This window comes from Solea senegalensis, linkage group LG7 (genome assembly GCF_019176455.1).
Source record: "Solea senegalensis isolate Sse05_10M linkage group LG7, IFAPA_SoseM_1, whole genome shotgun sequence".
NCBI lineage: Eukaryota > Metazoa > Chordata > Actinopteri > Pleuronectiformes > Soleidae > Solea > Solea senegalensis.
In genome coordinates, this window is record NC_058027.1 from 12,118,464 (window position 1) to 12,138,638 (window position 20,175).

The following is a 20,175-nucleotide window of genomic DNA, read 5'->3' on the forward strand; positions in this document are numbered from 1 at the left end:
TTTAGTCAGCTGACGCTAACGTCAGTAGGACTCCCAAACGTCTTTTGCTGCAGAGATAGAACGGACTGTCAGACAGGATGCCTTTCTCTGAGCTATATTTCAATGTCGATAACGGCTACCTGGAGGGGCTGGTTAGAGGCTTTAAAGCTGGAATACTTTCTCAAGCGGATTATTTAAACCTCGTTCAGTGCGAGACCCTGGAAGGTGAGAAAACACACCGTAGCTAACGGCTAACATAATAGCTCGCCATCGTAGCTAATCCCACTAGTTTTACCTTGCGTTCGTAAGACTGGCTAGTATTACGTTATTTTTCTTACTTTATCTGTATTGCTTGTTTTACTCGTACTTGTGTTTTTGCGTTTTAGTTAGGTAAATAATATTAATAGGGACAATACTCGCTAACCATCTAGAATAATTGCTAGCTCCGGCTAGCTAGTTGAGTGCTGTGACGTTTATTGATCAATGATGGGTTTTTCTTAAGAGGAAATGAAAGTACAACGAGGAAGAAAATTGACACTGAAAGTGGTTGTTTCTAGCTTTAGCTTAATTTAAGCTCCAGATTTACAATGGTTAAGATTAGTTGGTAACAGGGCAATATAACTGATCTTTTATTACACATCTGCTGTATCTCCTCCCCATTTTCCACATTGAATCTTTACAGCACTTTAACAAATGTTTTTATAAAGATCTAATGCCTATTGAGATGATTTGGTGCTGTTAAACTATTTTACGTATTTCACTAATGGTATTGTATGTTGCAGTGAACATTAATTCAAATTCATTAACTCATTTTCAGCCTTGCAGCATTTTAATAATGACAACACTAATAATAATAGTAATAATAATCGTTATTTATATAGCACTAAAAACACATTTAAATGAGAGGATCACAACATTGGGCTTTTGCAGATGCACCGATATATCACAATTGCTGATAACCTATACACATTATATATATATATACTGTGTATATATATATATATATATATATATATATATATATATATATGATGTGTGTATATATATATATATATATTTACACACATAGGTCATTTCATCTTGTCGATTGTGTAATATTTTACGTCCTCATCTCTCAGCAGATGTAGCTATAAATTGTCTTCATTGAGCAAAATAAATAAACACATCAATAAATAAAAGCATAGAACTCAAGCAGGTAGCAACCTATTTAGCTTACTGTCATTAGTCACATCGGCAGGTCTTGGTTTATTTGCTGATATCCGCTAAAACATGTTAAAGCCAATATGTGTCAATACAGATATCATGCCAATAATATTGTGCATCCCCATTTTAAATTGTTTTGCAAATAAAACACAAGTGCACACAATAAAAGAAAATCATAAATAAATAGAAACACAGTAATAATATTAATACTGCAAACACTAAGAAAAGATTTCAGAGTTCTGTGCTGATTATAGCCTGTCTAATTTGTCTAATTTTAATTTGTCTAATCAGGTGTGATGAGATAAAAGCATGTAATCTTAAATTAATCAATGAACTAATACACCTGCTTGTAGACAGCTGTCAAGCACAAATTAAATATTGCTAATCTGCTGTAATATCTCCCTGTCAGATCTGAAGCTCCATCTGCAGAGCACAGACTATGGCAGCTTCCTGGCAAATGAGGCGTCTCCTCTCACAGTTTCTGTTATTGATGACAAGCTGAAGGAGAAGATGGTGGTGGAGTTTCGCCACATGAGGAACCAGTCATATGAGCCACTGGCCAGTTTTATGGACTTCATCACGTAAGCAAAAAGATGTTGGATTGTAACTTCAAAGACACAAAAACAGAATGTTAAGATGCTTTGTGAAACACTTAAACACATTATTGCATTCTTGCATTTTTCATACTTGTCTGTGTATTATGTACCCCTTTCGCCTCCAATCAGCATTGGTGGGAATGCAAAAGTTTTTTTCTTATTTATTTCTTTTTTTCTTTTTTGCAGTAATACAAATTTCTGTGCAATAATACAAATTTCTGTGCAATGCCATGGTGTTTACTCGTTTTCGGCAATAATCATAGCTGTTAGCATTTAATGACTGTTGCAAACCTGATTTTTACAACTTAAAACGGCAAACACCTTTTTATTTCATATTCAGATAGATTGATGGATTGATTGATAGAGTTGACACCAAGGTTCTTGGGCCTCAGAACCTTGGTACCTTTCTGGCAAACCAGCCTGCTTTCAGACCAGTTTAAGAGGAACACAAGTGGGAGGACATTACTCCACATTACTCAGGCAGAAGTAAACACAACACGGTTAAAATCACCATACTTCCTCTACTTTCCACTCGTTTTCACAACCCAGAATATGACACGTCCACTTATGATGTTACGGTTTGTGTGGAAGAACCACTATTTTTTGGTTCCAGAAATGGCTATGAGAGAGAAGGGAGGACAGATGGTGCCTCAGGAGATTAGTAAGGAGGACGGCTAGCAAGAGGATGAAGAGTGGAAATGCAGTTGGTCCAGGTGACATACATGTCCACTGCTGGACTTTTTGAGTGTGAAAATGCCTGAGGAATGGAGAAGAAGTGTAGTGGTACAGATTTCCAAGAACAAGGGTGATATGTAGAACTAGTAATTACAGAGGTGTAAAGTTGATCAGCCACACAATGAACAACTAGTTCAAACCCCTTTAGAATTTTCACTCTTTGTTTCATTGCGGCCATTTGCTAAAATCAAAAACGTTCATTTTATTTCTCATTAATGTACACTCAGCACCCCATCTTGACAGAAAAAAAAGAAATGTAGAAATTCTTGCAAATTTATTAAAAAGAAAAACTGAAATATCACATGGTCATAAGTATTCAGACCCTTTGCTCAGTATTGAGTAGAAGCACCCTTTTGAGCTAGTACAGCCATGAGTCTTCTTGGGAATGATGCAACAAGTTTTTCACACCTGGATTTGGGAGATCCTCTGCCATTCTTCCTTACAGATCCTCTCCAGTTCTGTCAGGTTGGATGGTGAACGTTGGTGGACAGCCATTTTCAGGTCTCTCCAGAGATGCTCAATTGGGTTTAGGTCAGGGCTCTGGCTGGGCCAGTCAAGAATGGTCACAGAGTTGTTCCGAAGCCACTCCTTCGTTATTTTAGCTGTGTGCTTAGGGTCATTGTCTTGTTGGAAGCTGAACCTTCGGCCCAGTCTGAGGTCCTGAGCACTCTGGAAGAGGTTTTCTTCCAGGATATCTCTGTACTTGGCCGCATTCATCTTTCCTTCAATTGCAACCAGTCGTCCTGTCCCTGCAGCTGAAAAACACCCCCATAGCATGATGCTGCCACCACCATGTTTCATTGTTGGGATTGTATTGGGCCGGTGATGAGCAGTGCCTGGTTTTCTCCACACATACCGCTTAGAATTAATGCCAAAAGTTCAATCTTGGTCTCATCAGACCAGAGAATCCTATTTCTATCTCTATGCAGGCTTTCATATGTCTTGCACTGAGGAGAGGCTTCCGTCGGGCCACTCTGCCATAAAGCCCCGACTGGTGGAGGGCTGCAGTGATAGTTGACTTTGTGGAACTTTCTCCCATCTCCCTGCTGCATCTCTGGAGCTCAGCCACAGTGATCTTTGGGTTCTTCTTTACCTCTCTCACCAAGGCTCTTCTCCCACGATTGCTCAGTTTGGCTGGACGGCCAGGTCTAGGAAGAGTTCTGGTCGTCCCAAACGTCTTCCATTTAAGGATTATGGAGGCCACTGTGCTCTTAGGAACCTTGAGTGCTGCAAAAATTATTTTGTAACCTTGGCCAGATCTGTGCCTTGCCACAATTCTGTCTCTGAGCTCCTTGGGCAGTTTCTTCGACCTCATGATTCTCATTTGCTCTGACATGCACTGTGAGCTGTAAGGTCTTATATAGACAGGTGTGTGCCTTTCCTAATCAAGTCCAATCAGTTTAATTAAACACAGCTGGACTCCAATGAAGGAGCAGAACCATCTCAAGGACAATCAGAAGAAATGGACAGCATGTGAGTTAAATATGAGTGTCACAGCAAAGGGTCTGAATACTTATGACCATGTAATATTTCAGTTTTTCTTTTTTAATAAATTTGCAAAAATGTCTACATTTCTGTTTTCTTTCTGTCAAGATGTGGTGCTGAGTGTACATTAATGAGAAATAAAATGAACTTTTTATATTTTTGCAAATGGCTGCAATGAAACAGAGTGAAAAATTTAAAGGTGTCTGAATACTTCAGTACCCACTGTAAAGATCAGTGAGCAGCAGTATGGGCTAATGCCAAGAGTACCACAGATGTGATTTTTACTTTCAGAGTGCTGGTGGAAAAGTATAGACTGGCAGCTTCCTGGCAAATGAGGCGTCTCCTCTCACAGTTTCTGTTATTGAGGACAAGCTGAAGGGGAAGATGGTGGTGGAGTTTTACAACATGTGGAACTGGTCATATGAGAAGTGTAGAGAAGAGTTTGGCAGAGAAGTATGTGAGGGTGGTGCAGGACATGTATGAGGACAGTGACGCAGTGTTGAGGTGTGCGGTTGGAATGATAGATGGGTTCATTCCAACCTGACCCCTTTCTTGTTTGCAATGGTGATGGACAGGTTGACCGATGCCGATGAGGTCAGGACAGGAGTCTCTGTGGACAATATTGTAATAAGTTGTTTCATTTCAAATTCATTATGGTGGTGTAGAGGCAACATGACAAAAAGTGTGTCTTTGTCCAGATATGACTGTATTTTCCTGGTGTCTTCTGTATGTGATATCAGGTACAGCTACATGATTGATAACGTCATCTTGCTGATTACGGGCACTCTGCACCAGCGGGCCATCTCTGAGCTGGTGCCTAAGTGTCACCCACTTGGTAGCTTTGAACAGATGGAGGCGGTCAACATTGCCCAGACCCCTGCTGAGCTGTACAATGCTATCCTGGTGGACACACCCCTGGGTATGTACCTCCATGTAAATACATGAGAAAAAATTAAAAACGTAGTGTCACATGTTTAACATGAGATGGCACTAAAGCTCAAAGAACTGCCTTTTGTTGGTTTAATGTACTGAACTTTATTTACAGCTGCATTCTTCCAGGACTGTATATCTGAACAGGACTTGGACGAGATGAACATTGAAATAATTCGTAATACACTTTATAAGGTAAAACATATTGCAGTCACAGTAAACTTATACAATAAACTTAAGATTTTCTTTACTTATTTGTCAACTCTTCAGTTTTTGAAGAATTTGATAGGCACTACATTGTAATTGTTGTTTATATTTATATAAATATATATTTATTTGTTGCTGTTGATGTGCATGGATTTCATTAATTTTGTGCCGTGACCTCTCAGGCTTACCTTGAGGCTTTCTATAAGTTCTGCTCCAACCTTGGAGGAACCACGGCAGACACCATGTGTCCTATCCTGGAGGTTAGTTTCTGCTTCATTTACAGACAAAAGTTAATAAACATGCTCCTTAAATTTGTTCTTAGTACATAAAGTAGTTAATTGGGTCTTGATGGCAATGAGATAAGAGTATCTGCATGAAAGATTTTACTTAAATCAATTAATCAAACTTTATTTACAGAGCTTTTCGTACAATAAAATTGTAGCACAAAGTGCTTCACATAATAAAAACTGAATCATTCCCAACGTCCCTCCAACCCCCGTCCCCTCTACCCTTAATTCCTGTCAGTGGTAGAATGTGTGATCAAAAATCACATGTAATAATAAAATGGTAGATATGGATTGACTTGGTTTAGTCATCAGTGTATAGAAATTAGCTTACCGTGTTACCAGTACCAGTTTGCAGCACTCGCATGACCTGCTGTCTCTGCCGCAGTTCGAAGCTGACAGGAGAGCCTTCATCATCACCATCAACTCATTCGGCACAGAGCTGTCCAAAGAAGACCGTGCTAAGCTTTTCCCCCACTGTGGCAAGCTTTACCCCGAAGGACTTGCTCAACTGGCCCGAGCAGACGACTACGAGCAGGTCAAGGCTGTTGCCGACTTTTACCCTGTAAGTCCAAAAACCTTTGTTCTAGACTTCTGCTAAGCATTTAAATAGAAACTATAGCACCTGAAATATTATTAGGCTGTCTGTTTTTATGCAGTCACATGGGGTTTATACAGAAATCGTGAACTCACATTGTTTCTGCTTTATATTTAAATAAATAATACTAATAAATTATGCAAACAAACAACTAGAACAAGGAAATGCGATAATTATCTTAAACTGAAATGCTATAACAATGTTTTTGAGTGTTTGAAGTACTTGACTGGGGTGCCATTCACTACTACTATCACTACTATCAAAATGATCTTGAAGATATTAATTGTATGTCAAAATCCAACAATGTGTTACTTTAAGTTCTTGTGACCTGCATTGGCTAACATGGTTTTGTTTTGAGGTCTTGTTCACTTGTCCATTTGTCCTGTCACTGGGTTTATCTTCTCCTGTTGGTGTCTCACTGTTTTCACTGGGTAACCCAGTTTTTTTCTGAACTTGTTTGCACATCAGGAGTACAAGTTGCTGTTTGAAGGCGCCGGCAGTAACCCTGGGGACAAAACACTGGAGGATCGCTTCTTTGAGCATGAGGTGAGACATGATCTTACACCTAAGAAGAGAACAGGGATTCTGCAAGGTCTTAAAGAGTGTAAACTGATAATCTGAATTTTAAGCATTTAAAGGTTTTGAATAAGTTCAGGTACATCATGTTGTTTATTTCACCAGGGCTATACAGTGCTGCTATGAGAGAAAAAAAATGTGTGTGTAGAACAAATTTACCATTGTAGCCCCTGTGGAATACAGTGTTGTGTGTGTTTGAAACAGAGACACTTTTTTTAAGGACTATTATGAAAAATATGAAGGGTACTACAGCCAATATGATTAGAGTGGATATTAAATGGATGCAGGGCTGTCAACTTTTCCAAAAAATCTTGGATTGAGGTTTGGTGAGGGTGACCAAAGTTTTGCCACACATGCAGCCCCACAAGACGGCGACAGCGATGTATGGGAACATTGTAATTAATATGACTTCTTACATGTGTTCCCCTGCATCCTGGTATTTACTGGGGCATCTTGATGGAGATGGACAATAAGTACATTCTATTCAGGGAAAACATTTTGTTATGGGGACTCCTCTCCCAGAAAATTTTGGATTCAGTACATGGGATTTCCTGCATTCTGGTGGATTTTAGGGTGGCCTGCTGGAGATGTGCAATACCTAAATTCGGTCAGATTCATAGACTACATCCTGACTTGCAGGGCCTCCACAAGTAAACCTTAGCTGAGCATTTAGCTTAGAGTGACCAACAAAGCACTATGGGCTTAGCGGCCCCCACAAAAGAAATCTACTGTAGATGACTGCCTATGAGCCTATTGCGCACTTTATAGACCTGCGTTTCAGATCTATAGGCAAATTTATGGTTGAATATATTTTGATTAGTATTGAAAACATTCTTGATTAAAACTAAACGTTATGTTTTGAATATTTGTTGCATTCTTGAGAGCATTTCATGATTTATGGTAAGTCAGAATTTAGTTTAGTTTAAGAGCATAAATACTCCACACTGATTGGCCAACGTATTACACACCTGTCAGGGATATTCCTCTGGAACACCTTTGAGCGGACAACTGTGCTCTGTGACCTTCCTACTTTCTTCTGACATCCTCAAGCTTCTTCAGCTGCTGTCGAGTGCAGTTGCACCACCTACCATAGGGTAGTGGGAAAGAAATGACCAGTTCAGCTGAGAAAACAAGGCGTAATTAATCAATTGTTAGTGGTGTTTGTCAGGCTTAACGCATAGATCAGATAAAAAAAAATAAAAATGTGGCTGTCTCCAATTAACAACGGCAAATAACGCACCATGTATCACTCTTCGAAAATTAACATATGTTTGTTAACTGTATTTGTAATCACAAATGACGTGGAAACGTCACGACATGTAGAGCTATGTAGGTAGAAGGAATATAAAAATGAGGGTCAATTAATAGACAACGGAGCAGTTTAGCACGCGTGTCCCAATCATCATCCCCTTACCACTGTGAGCCGTTCAGGTGCAGAGTGTACGCTTTGAGTGTGTAAATACACCATTGATTAACAGTAAGCTAGTGCAGATTGAACAGAATATCACAAGTGCACTTGCCTGATTTTTCTTTTTGGTATGACAAATCTGAGGTGTGGCATGAGAGTGTGTGAAGGCGGTCAAAAGAGTAGCTCACGCTCATTACATGAGATTTAGCAGACCTGTGGATGTGTTGTTGGGTGTGGAGATTCCGATGTGTTGCCATTTAGGCTTCACATTAAATTATATGTGTGCTTGTAATTTTAGGTTTAGTATTACTCTTCTTTTTTTTCTCATGCAGGTGAAGTTGAACAAGCTGGCCTTCCTCAACCAGTTCCACTTCAGTGTTTTCTACGCCTATGTCAAGTTAAAGGAGCAGGAATGTAGAAACATTGTCTGGATCGCCGAGTGCATTGCTCAACGGCATCGCGCTAAGATTGACAACTACATTCCTATTTTTTAAGTCCTCTTTTCCTCCCTGTCACCATTCTCTTCTTTCCACCGTCATTTCTTTCAGCCTTATGTCTTGGACAGTGATAGTGATTGCAGTTATTTGTGAAAGATTGTGATGGTGCATTTTCCCTGGTCTTCACTCGTACTGTAGGTGTAAATTGGTTCTTTAAAAGAAAATGTGTATCGGCAACCTAAACTGAAAGTTGTTTAACATAAAGACATTCAAACATGTCTGGTCAGGCTGAGATGGGCTTATTTGAATATGGTCACAAGATAAAGTGGGCAACTCATTTGACTTTCAAACACATACTTTTGACTGTCAAAAAATTGTTTTTGACAACACGTCTTGTCTGCCTGCCACATTGGCTTGTATTATAAATCAGATGATTAGAATTTTTGTCCCCAGGATTTAGGCATATGATATAGCTGATTGTGAAGTACGCTTAAATCATTAAAAACAACCTTATATCCTCTGACCATCAGCCTTTCCTGCTCAAAATGTACATGAAATCATTCCTCTACTTGGTGTCAGTCACAACTGTGTTCTATATAACCTGTACTTATTTCTGTTTTAGTGCTAGCTTTTGTCAGCATGTCATTAGAGTGGTCTTACCTGAAAACTAATACCTGAAAACTAACTAAGTGAAATGCGTAAGTTATTAGATTAAAAACGCAGCAAGAGAACAGAGGCTCTTGGTCCCCACTGTCCCTGTTATTGTGTGGAGTTTCTGTAAATGAAAATAATGTAATGAGTATATGTCAGACTTCGTGTTTAAAGATTTAAAGATATTTAAAGATGACTATATAATTTGTTAAAGCTGTATGAAAGATTGATTTATCACTATTTCGATTGGTTTCTTGTAAAATGTGTTAAAAAATAAATTAAAAAAGACTGAACTGCTCTAATGCAGGTCTGGACAAATGAAAAAGGCTTGTTGTATATTCTGATGTAGAAAATCTGGTGTATTAGGAAATTAACTTGGAATTGGCAAAAGCAACAAACATTTTACAAGTAGTCGGAGTACAATGTTTCCCGTAATGCAAGTTTTTGAGGATAATATTCTCATCAAGGAACGTTTTAACTTATTTCATGCTTCAAATACAACAATTCTGTTTGCAGTCCACATGGTAACAAGCCATGGTGTAGCCCAGGGGTGGGCAATTCTTTTCCACAAGGGGCCACATGAGAAACAAAAAATATCGTTGAGGGCCGAGCCAAATTTGAATTCATTTAAATTTAATTAAAATGAATTAAACATTTTAATTAAATTAATTAAACACACACACACACATATCACCTGCACGCTTACACACACTAATGCTGCAATCACATATAATGATAATGAACAGGGAGGGAGATAATGATAACTCCTGAACTTAAACCGAGACACTTGAAGAAAAGTATCACGGACCTCGTTCTTAACGTTGTCTTCTCTATAGGCTGCCTCGGACTCCTTTGCGCTCTCGTCATCAGATAAGTTCTTATACTTCTCTTCGTGTTTGGTCACGTCGTAGCGATTGTATTCCTTAAACACGGTGTTACCTTTGACGCATGTAAAGAAATATTTAGCAGTCCATGTCTTGTTGAAAATGCACCATTCGGAATTAACTTTTCCTTTTTTTAACGTGACTCGACATTTTTAGGGGGCCAGAGGTAACTGGCTAGCGTCACCTGTCGCTGTGCAGACAGACGCAGATACGTGCGTCCATACGTCAGGCTTTTCAAAATAAAAGTTGTAGTGCATGCGCAGCATAAATACTGCATCTGTGTTTATGACTGACATATCGCGGGCTGGACAGAGACGCTTAAAGGGCCGTATGTGGCCCGCGGGCCGTAAAATGCCCAGGTCTGGTCTATGGTTTAAATCCCGAAGCAAACGTGCGATTGATATTCATGAAATCCACTAGCGCACGTTAGTAGCTTACTCCCATCATGCCTTTCGCTGTTGATGGACGCGCCGAGCAAGTCGAGAACGCGGACTGCTCGTTCACAAAACCGATAGAGATAATGGGAGTAACACTACTGCGCATGCTCTGTGGACCACGCAACCCGAAAGTCAAAGGGGCTGTGCTTGTAATATATCCATGATTTGGACCCATCAATTCACATTCACAACTCATTTTGATGTATGTATATATAAAAAGATTTAATTCAAATCATAATCTGGCACAAACCTCGACCCTGCAGAGGGTGAGTGGCTCACTACAGGCTGATGTTTCTTTGGGTTTAATTAAGTCTAATCAGACTGTTGGGCTCCAGCTGCATCAGTGGCCCACAGCCTAATCAAAAAACCTGTGCGTCTTCTCAGAGCTGCTGTGAAACTGAGAAACAAAGCATTACATAAATCCAGGTATGACTTTGCAGCTCAAAACCAAAACTGAGCTCTTTGACCTGCACTGCTCTGTAGGCCTGACAGACTGGGACATGGACAAGGAGCTGAAACTGGCAACTACAACTGACCAATTTTTCCATGGTGACTATATTTTTTCTTTTTCTCTGCAGTTTTAGGCTTCTTTGTAAGCACCACAGGAACCCAAGAAAAAAAAGGTAGTTTGAAGGTTTTGTATTTGAAGGACAGATAAACTCAGAGCACAGTTCCATTCATCTCACATAAATGTTTCATCAGGTTTGCTTTGCTCTCTGAGAAACACTGACTGTCAAAATGCGGCGCCCTATTTACCAATAAATGCTCCTGGCACAAATTTGTATGAGGAACCTATTGTTATCCTTCAGATTATTATAATTATTATATTTTCTTTTGTTTCCTTGTTGTACCTGAGTGCTTATTTCCAACTGTACATGTGCTTATTATATACAATTGACAAAGAGATTTGCTCTTTAGTTTGTGATGAGAGTTCTGACATTCTGAGCCACAATGTCTGGACATTTTGTATGACTGATTTGGGCTAAGAAAAATGTCTGTGTCATGTCAAGGTTTGTTATTCTCAGGAGTGAATGAAGGGTGCCACAGCAGACCCAAATGTGCACTCGGATACTTGGGGCACTTTATGTTTCACTGTTTGTCTCTGATGACAGATGACAAATTGAATGAGCAGTATGTTATCCAGAGGCCCTCAGCAAGAGCTTCCAGAAGAAAAGATGATTTCATTTGGTATGATAAAACATCAGGTAAGATCAGAGGACTGACATTTCATTGATGTATGTGTGTGTGTGTATATATATATATATATATATATGTATGTATATGTGTGTATGTGTATATATATGTGTGTGTGTGTATGTGTATATATATGTGTGTGTGTGTGTATGTATATATATATATGTGTGTATGTGTATGTATACACCACATTTTTCTTTCTCCATTAGACACCTTTGTGAAGCCGAACCTGTGGCTGTTGGTGAATCCCGACATTGCCTGCCCAATCCAGTGTGAACCGAGTACCGAGGTTCTGCAGACTCCCCATGAACCTACAGATGAAATCCAAAGGCCTCTGCTGAAGCCCGCTGAGAACCAACATCCACCTTCAAGGCAGCGCCGCATGTTTGCCCCCCATCATGTTTCCGTTAAGGAGGCACTGCTGCATCCAGTCTCCACCACCACCAAGCGCTTGGTACACTGCAGCAGTCACACTGTCCTGTACACTTCAGGCATTTACAACATTCATATTTTGTGTAACCTGTGTTATCCTGCATCTACTGTATGTCCTGTGGTTGATGTTTTATTTATTCATATCCAAACCAGGGACGTTTGACTCAAATGGCTGTATGTGCATAATTATGAAAGGGCGAGTATTCACTCAGTTTGCTTCTGCACATAAATGTAATAATCAGCCAGTGAAAGGTAAAGGTCTTGCACGTATTTCCATTACTGGATCATTAGTTTTATTGCCTTGTGAATGGCACATTCGTTCTTGACGGAAATTAAATATTATATTTAAAACATTTTCTGTAGTGCATATCCTCTGAAACTAATACTTTTGTCCTTGCTGCGGATGTTCTCATGTTATTAAATCACAAAACATGGTCCTTTTGACTAAATGTTTTCCAATGCACATGGAAGATTTTACATGGTATTATGTCTTCAAACTGTTGGCAAAAATGGTAAACGCTAATGATGAAAAAATGAACTGGTCATCAATGCAGTGACTCAAACTGTGTTGTGTTTTCAAGAGGAACAAGGAGGACGTGTCCTGTCGACCAGCCAAGAATAGACGCAAGGGGAGGACCACCAAAGCCAGGGTGAGGACCGAAGGCTCAGACTTGGCTCAGTGAGATGTGTTTATTTTTTTTTTAAACTGAAGTCTTATTTATTCTCTGGTAAGGATTTTCATGAACCCATAAATATCTGCCAATGTTAGAGTAGTTTGAGTTATTTAGTTTTTTAGTTCCTCAACACTTTAGTGCAATCATGCAACATTTGGATCCAACTGAGCAGTAATGAACTGCTGTCAGCACTGTCAAACAGCTCAAACTTATGACCAGGTTTATTAAAGAAATAACGGTGCCATCTACATGTTTCTGTTCACGCTCTGGAAATGTGTCTGTAATGCACAGGCAACATCAAAGTCAATTATTGATGGTCTTTTAATAGTTTTAAAATTGTAATTTTTCTCCTTTTTATTCCAGGAGAGTAAGAACCTGAAGCCAGGATGCTGGCCTCGTCCACCGGTGAATTATTGCATCCTCATTGCCTTGGCGCTTAAGAGCAGCCACACTGGGAGCCTCAAAGTCCAGCAGATTTACAACTTCACCAGGTCATAAAGTGAATGTTTGGTTGAGTCCAGCCAACAGTTTTATGTTGCAGTAAAATGTCCAGTCCCATTTCGATTGATTACACAACATACATGTTAGCTAAATGGATGGCACCCATTTGGGCATTTTTGCAGGTGCTGGAAGGCAAAGCATTGCAATTTAGTGGGGCCTGTGTATAACTGTGAATTGTTACGTTGCTTTTTGCCAACAGGTTGCACCACAGTCTGTTTTTTTTTGACTTGTGCTCCCCCATGTTCCCTTATATTCCTGTCTGTCCTTTCCCAGAGAGCACTTCCCCTTTTTTCAGACCGCTCCAGACGGCTGGAAGAACACCATTCGACACAACTTATGCTTTAGCAACAGCTTCTGCAAAACCTGCAACCAACTGTGCAGAGATGGAAAGAGGAAGTCGTGTTTTTGGCATCTGACCATGGATGGCCATCGCCGGCTAAAAGACGAGATCCGTGCACTGGCAGGAGATTCCTTGAAACAGCTGGAGCGGAGCATGTCACGCCCAGGTGAGATGTGAGTAAACTATTCAAGGGTATGAGGCTGAGGACACCAAAAATCCCCTTTGGACGACTGTACGTTGTGAATCAAATTGTTGTAATCTTTTAAATCATAACACTTAAGTGCAAATATTGAACAATAACAATAATTTTTTTCTCTGTTTCAGATATAATTTGGAGTTTACTTGCATTGTGACAGCAGTTGTAGTTTGAATCAGTGCATAATAAAGCTCAATATACATAATGTTTTCGTGCTTCTTGCATCACATTCTTATAAATATGTAGAGAGATATTACATTTTGTAGAAGCTGAGTTAGCAAAGTCATTTGGACGTAAGGACTGTGACCTTACAGTATATGCCAGGAAACATGGCTGCCTGTCAGTCATGTACATAAAGCCAGATTTTTGAAGCAGATGCAGATATTTGTGTTTAAGAAAAAGAACATTTATTTTAGCTCATTTAAGTGATTTGTTTGAGGTGCTGACATATTTAGATTTGACGTCACTTGTGTGCTGCCAGTGAAATTTGCACTTTGCTAATTTAGATACTAATATCAGCATGGTGGCAATTTTATTATATGCCAAGTTAATCTCACAGTTGAATTCCTGTCTTAAACTTTAGGTTTGATTAAGAAGTCGTATGTTGCTCAAACTATTTTTCCAGCACTTTTTCTTTTTTTCTCAACGCATTTACATTTTCATGTTTAATGTCTGATAAACTCAAACCAAAGTGTTCACATAACGTATTTGATATTATCATGTACCTGCTATCCTGTGTCTCTTGGGTGTAATATCATTGTTTCCAGCCTGTAGGTGAATCTGTTCCCTATTTTCCAACAATCAAATTCTGAACATATGGAGACAGGGAGCGAGTATTTGCTTACCAAATGATTGCACTTTTCAAGGACATGACTTGAAGCTGGAGGTTCCTTTGAGCAGAGGTGTTTCTTGCTGAGGACATTGTCGCACGGACAGCAAATAAGAGGTAATGACACTTGACTGTCTTACAGAATTTTGATCATATTTGTGATTACTAGAATTGTATCCTAGTAATCACAAATATGGATTTAAATCTCACACATGATAGCACAGCATAAACAAATGTTCGTTCTGTACGACAGTACTGTGGTGATGATGATGATGATGAAGAGCATCATCTTAGGAACCTTTCTCCTCTTCGTCCTTTGTGGTGCTGTGTCCGGCCTGGGATCAGTTGTAGTAAAAGGTTATGAGTACATCACCTATCTTCATTACAACTGGTTGGAAGCTCAGCAGTACTGCAGGTGGGCCTTTCTCTCTACTCACGTTGTTATCTTTTGCATTCTGTAATGCAATGTATCGTGAATGCTCAGTACTATTTATGTTTATGCCTGAAATGTTGTCAAGATGTGAGTAGATGCAACTTTTGTGAACGTCAAAATAGTTGGAAAATGTAAAACACATATTTTCCCAACTACTTTTCCCTTACTAATCAAACAGATGGTGTGAAGGACAATCCTTGTGGAGATGGGTAAAAGATGAACTGCATTTAATTTAGTGTGAACTGACTCAAAAAGACCAAAAAAAAACTTTTTTTACAGTAGCCTCATATCAGCACTAATGGTTCATCAAAGTTGTTTTCTGTTGTTTTTGAGAGTGAGTGAGTAAATGTAAGAGAGAAAACAATAAGATTTGCTACTTTTTTTTTTTTTTATCACAGAGCATTTTTAAATTGTAGAAAAAGGAGAACTTGCCAACCTACAAGCAAATACCCTAAATTAAAAATGCCTGTCATTATTTTGTGTGATTTTATTGTACAAATGACAATTCTGATTATTTTTCTGCAAACAGGACAAACTATGGCAATGGAGACTTGGCCACAATATATACACAGTCCGATGTAGACGATCTGAATTTGGAAGACTATAGAGCGTGGACTGGTCTGCATAAACCGTCGGATAAAGACGAGTTCAGTTGGGTTCACGGAGATAGCCCGTATCGCAACTGGGCACACGATCAGCCACAAGTGCAAGAAGGCAGTGATTACTGTGCTGTTGTCCATTACGGCTGCCACTGGTAAGGTAAAACCTTTCCTGAAGAAAGTATTTTTATTCGTGCAAAGCTTTTTTCTTTCTGTGATGTGTGAGGCTTAGATTTGTTATGAGTGAGATTTTATGGAGGTGTGTATTTTGTCTGGATTCTTCTCATAGGTTTCACTGGAAAACAGTGATGTCAAGGCAGGTCATTTATTGATCAGAGGAAGAGTAGTTATGGGAATTTCATTTTCATTTATCCTTTCACATTGAGATGGAAACCTGTAGCCAAGAAGGCATACAACTGGAGAACCACATCATCAACAGAAACATCAGAGTTGCTATACCACTAAACACACATTTCCACTTAAATAATCAATAAGATTTTCTTGAAATGTGTGTAAAAATGGCTAAAATTACTGTCATCTACCCTTAAAGGAAGTTCACAGCCAGATTAAATGTCTTTCCTAATGTGCATAAAGAGTAAATAATCACACCACTCCAAATTGTGAAAACAAATTTCAAATTACAAATAATGATATTTCTGATATAGCAATGATACTAAAAAAGAGTACAGCAAGTGGAAAAGGACCACTGTCATAATAGTTTTCATTTATATTTATTTGACAGTTTTGCCTGACTATATGTCAAAATTATCTAGGTTATTGTGGTCCTCAAGTTAATTTATACAACCCCATTTAAGACCAAATGTCACAAATTACTTTAAATGAAGTCAAAATCAACATACATTAAATGTCGAACACATGGGAAGGAAGATCTGTGTTGAATTCCTCCAATGTAATTTGTTTTTTTTGTTTTTTTAAAAAAAAGTTTTTATAGTGAACTCTGTAACAGACGCGCCTACTTCATCTGTTCTAAATGGCACGACGACCATACAGGCGACTTTATACCTCAGTCGAAGACATGGGAAGAGGCCGTGGACTACTGCGATCATATGCCAGGATACCACAATATGCCATTTTTCACCAGCAGCAATGACATTGACAGTGCTTTTCGACCACAGGATTTCCAAGTCTGGACTGGACTGTACAGACATGGTAAATTCAAGAAAGCTCAACATACTGGCTGCTCATACTCATGATCTATACTAATGTGCTCACCATACTTGTATTGCTGAGGTTTTCTTTTTTTTTTAAAACAAGATCTAGGCCACTTAAAATAGCTGAGTGTGTGGCACTCACAGATAATTAGTGTTTTACATACTGCTGGCTGCACTGTGCAGTCATGACACACTTCAATTCCAACACACTTCAAAATGTGTTTCTTGATGACTGACCAGCCATCACACAATGCTACATACTTTTGGTGAAATGATGGGGAAAAGATTTTCGCTCTGGGTGTGTGGTTCAAAAGTACTTTTCCAAGTTAAATGATGGGGAAAAGATTTTAGCTCTGGGTGTGTGGTTCAAAATACTTTAATTAATCTCTAAATTAATCATGGGTATGTTGTGGGATTATACACAGTACATGGTTGGATGATCATTTTTCTGTCAAAAGGCAAACAGACACACCTTTGACATCTGCCCTGCAGGGGGAACATGGAAGTGGAGCAAAGGGTTTTCGGAGTACAGAAATTGGTCACCCAGTCATCCACAGAACAACGGCGACTGCGTCTCCATCTCCTCTCTGGGCAAGCAGATGTCGGTGCAAGATTGCTCGTCCCAATGTCCCTTCATCTGCTCTCACGATAACCTGGTCCTGGTAAAGGAGAACAAGACCTGGGAGGAGGCACTAGAACACTGTAGGGCCCTCGGCAATCATGACTTGATCAGTGTGCAGCCTGGAAGTGACCTAGACTTCATAATGAGGCGGGTCATGGAGGCTGACACTGAGAAGGTGGGTCAATATTCAGCAACATGGCTCTGTTTTATGAGGTAAAAAATACAAGCCTCATAGCTTGTGTGCCAATTTACTTTCGTGTCACAAATGGCGCTGAATGGCGACGATCACAGGCGAAAAATCTAAACTTAAATATTTTACATAAACTTACCGATCTATGGATCTTGCAGAGCAGGACATTGTCTACAAGAGAGGTCATTTTCAACATTGTTGCCTCGCAGCAAGACGGTCACCAGTTTGCATACGCTGGAGGGGCTTTTCTCCCACAGTTCCAACATGCTGATTGGGAATTCTGCAAATTAAATTGACCGTAGGTGTGAGTGAGTGAACTGGTGACCTGTCCAGGGTGTGCACTGCCCCCTGTGACCCTCAAGTGGAGAATAACGTGGTAGAAAATGCCTGTAGATAGTCATACTACATAGTTTTTTCACACAAGATGCCTTTGTGTATTTATGTCAAATTTAATGACTGCCACAGTAACTGGATTTTATAGATTGTCATTTCTCCATTATACCTTTGCTTTTCCTGGGCTGGGTTGTGCTGCCCTCATGCTGGTCAAACTCACCAGTTTGAAAACCCTGGTCAGCTGACTTCATAAGATGGTACTCTTTTAAATGGATGCAGAAAATGCTAAAAGAATCTCAAAGGAGTGACCTTTTTTTAACTGTTACACCCGCGTCATTGTTGTTTATGCCCCTGCACATGCTCATCAGCATCTCTTTCCCTAAACCCATCAGCACAAGTCACCTTAATGGAGATTACCCCATGAAAAGTATAGCTTTTCTATCTATGTGTATTTCAATAGTGGTTTATTTTTGTTTGTTCTTGCTGCTCTCTTAGGTTCATTAGTTGTTTTCTCTTCACAGGTGTGGACAGGCCTTCGTTTCTTGGCAGGTCAGTGGCTGTGGGTGAACCAGGCAGATATGTCGTACTCTGGCCTGCCTGACTGCCCCCTCGAATGGCAGCACTGCGGAGCATTATCTAAAGATGACGGAGAGAATATAAAGATCAGAGAATGTTCAGAGAGGAGGAACTTCCTTTGTTATAAAATCTAGTGGCAAGAACAATGACCATCATCACTATCAGACTGTACTGCATTACAGTACAAGTCATTTTATTTTAGGCAATTGAAAAATACTAGATGTATTTATCTAGGTACAGTCTGGATACAAGACTCATGTTACCAGGTGCATATGGAGGATGTAGATTGATGGATGGATAGATAATGAAATGAAACCATTGTTTCCCCTACCCTCAGCAGCAATGCCTTTGCCAGTGGATCCCACATGGTAGACTTGCAGTACTGCTAGATAAACACCAGGTGGCAGATGTTTCTGTCTCTGGCAGCATGGAAATGTCCTCCCACACCACCCTGACTGTTATGCACAACTACTGAGCTGCATCCATCCAGTCAACATGGGGGGCTTTCTTCCAATCGTGTGGTCTCTGGACATTTTATAATAATAACAATTCCATGGATTTCCCTGTGTTGTCCAAATTCTACACCAGTGTGAGTGTGAGTTTGAGTCAGAGGAGTTTTATAGGCTCAGGATAGATTCTTCCAGTTACAGTATGTGCTATTAGTTTCATTTACTTATTTGAACTTAACAATTCCCTCCTTAACATTTTGAGAAAAATTAAGGGGAAACTAAGTAACAGAATTGGCTGACTCATTCTCACGATTGCCTTTGGAAAAAGTTGATGTCACAGTTTTGTGGATGCAAACACTATTCAAAAGCTTTCATGTACAAGAGCTTTATCACCTACTCCTTTTTTTTTCAGTTCCCTCTAGAACCCTACTGCTCACGCTTCTTACCCTGGTCCTGGGTTACGCAGTCGCTCAGGTATTTTTAAAATTTATTACTGGGGAAATCATGAGCATATGAACTCACCAGGTTGTCTTTGTCTGAACAAATGACTGCATCAGGAAGGAGGAAAAAATGACTCAAGAGAAATGTCTTTAGCGGAGATCAAGATGATTTGACATAAGCCATGCAAGCACAGGACTCAACAACTTAAATTGGTGTCATTTTTTGCACATTATACTAACCTAAATGTTACTCTGAAAGAATAATTCCCAAGCAGTGTACCACCCTTATCAAGCATCTCCCAGCTTTGACTTCAGCTGGAGTTTGCTGCTGAAGGCTCTTTGTTGACGTCACTCACCTTGAATCCATTCCCTCCTTCCTGCAACATGGTGCTGTCTTTATGAGACAGCTGGCAGTGTTTATTGTAGTGAGAGAGTGACCTGTGGGGGTGGGAGTGAGCGGAGACTAGAGCTGAAGCCCTCAAGTCAAAACTCACATGCAATTTCTCAAATTGTCCGGTAAACTTGTTAAACAGTTGCTTGGCTTTCAACCCAACAGTGGTTTAACAAGGAGTGGAAAAAAACCCAGCAGAGATAGGTTTGTTTCAGGTGACACAAACAGACCAGCAGAAATTTAGATAATGACAGAATCTTCAAAAGCCTGAATGTCTGTGTTGTCATTCTAAACCCTGTATGTTAAATGTATATGTGGAGCATGAAATACATGATGAATCTGGCCACACTCTCCTTTCATTATTTCCTCACTAATAAAACAAGGCAATCGGAGA

At 39.6% G+C, this 20,175-nt stretch overlaps 2 protein-coding genes across 4 annotated transcripts; both read left to right on the forward strand.

The window, feature by feature from the left end:
- On the forward strand, positions 1-9,414 carry atp6v0d1 (ATPase H+ transporting V0 subunit d1). Its single transcript, XM_044030543.1, has 8 exons — positions 1-204; positions 1,592-1,763; positions 4,739-4,917; positions 5,044-5,123; positions 5,318-5,395; positions 5,808-5,984; positions 6,486-6,563; positions 8,334-9,414. Exons 1-8 carry the CDS (start codon positions 78-80, stop codon positions 8,493-8,495), a joined length of 1,053 nt encoding a protein of 350 aa, XP_043886478.1. The 5' UTR covers positions 1-77; the 3' UTR covers positions 8,496-9,414.
- Positions 9,415-9,765: 351 nt separating this feature from the next.
- foxr1 (forkhead box R1) lies at positions 9,766-20,175 on the forward strand. 3 transcript variants are annotated; one of them, XM_044030540.1, is made up of 7 exons: positions 9,766-10,959; positions 11,523-11,615; positions 11,814-12,058; positions 12,618-12,686; positions 13,074-13,201; positions 13,485-13,724; positions 13,876-13,952. In XM_044030540.1, exons 1-7 carry the CDS (start codon positions 10,839-10,841, stop codon positions 13,919-13,921), a joined length of 942 nt encoding a protein of 313 aa, XP_043886475.1. In that variant the 5' UTR covers positions 9,766-10,838; the 3' UTR covers positions 13,922-13,952. The 3 variants fall into 3 exon arrangements, with proteins under 3 accessions (XP_043886475.1, XP_043886476.1, XP_043886474.1); XM_044030541.1 differs by having other exon boundaries at positions 13,485-13,717; XM_044030539.1 differs by lacking the exons at positions 9,766-10,959; positions 11,523-11,615; positions 11,814-12,058; ... (2 more) ...; positions 13,485-13,724; positions 13,876-13,952 and adding exons at positions 14,612-14,693; positions 14,830-14,991; positions 15,539-15,763; ... (1 more) ...; positions 17,273-17,577; positions 18,447-20,175.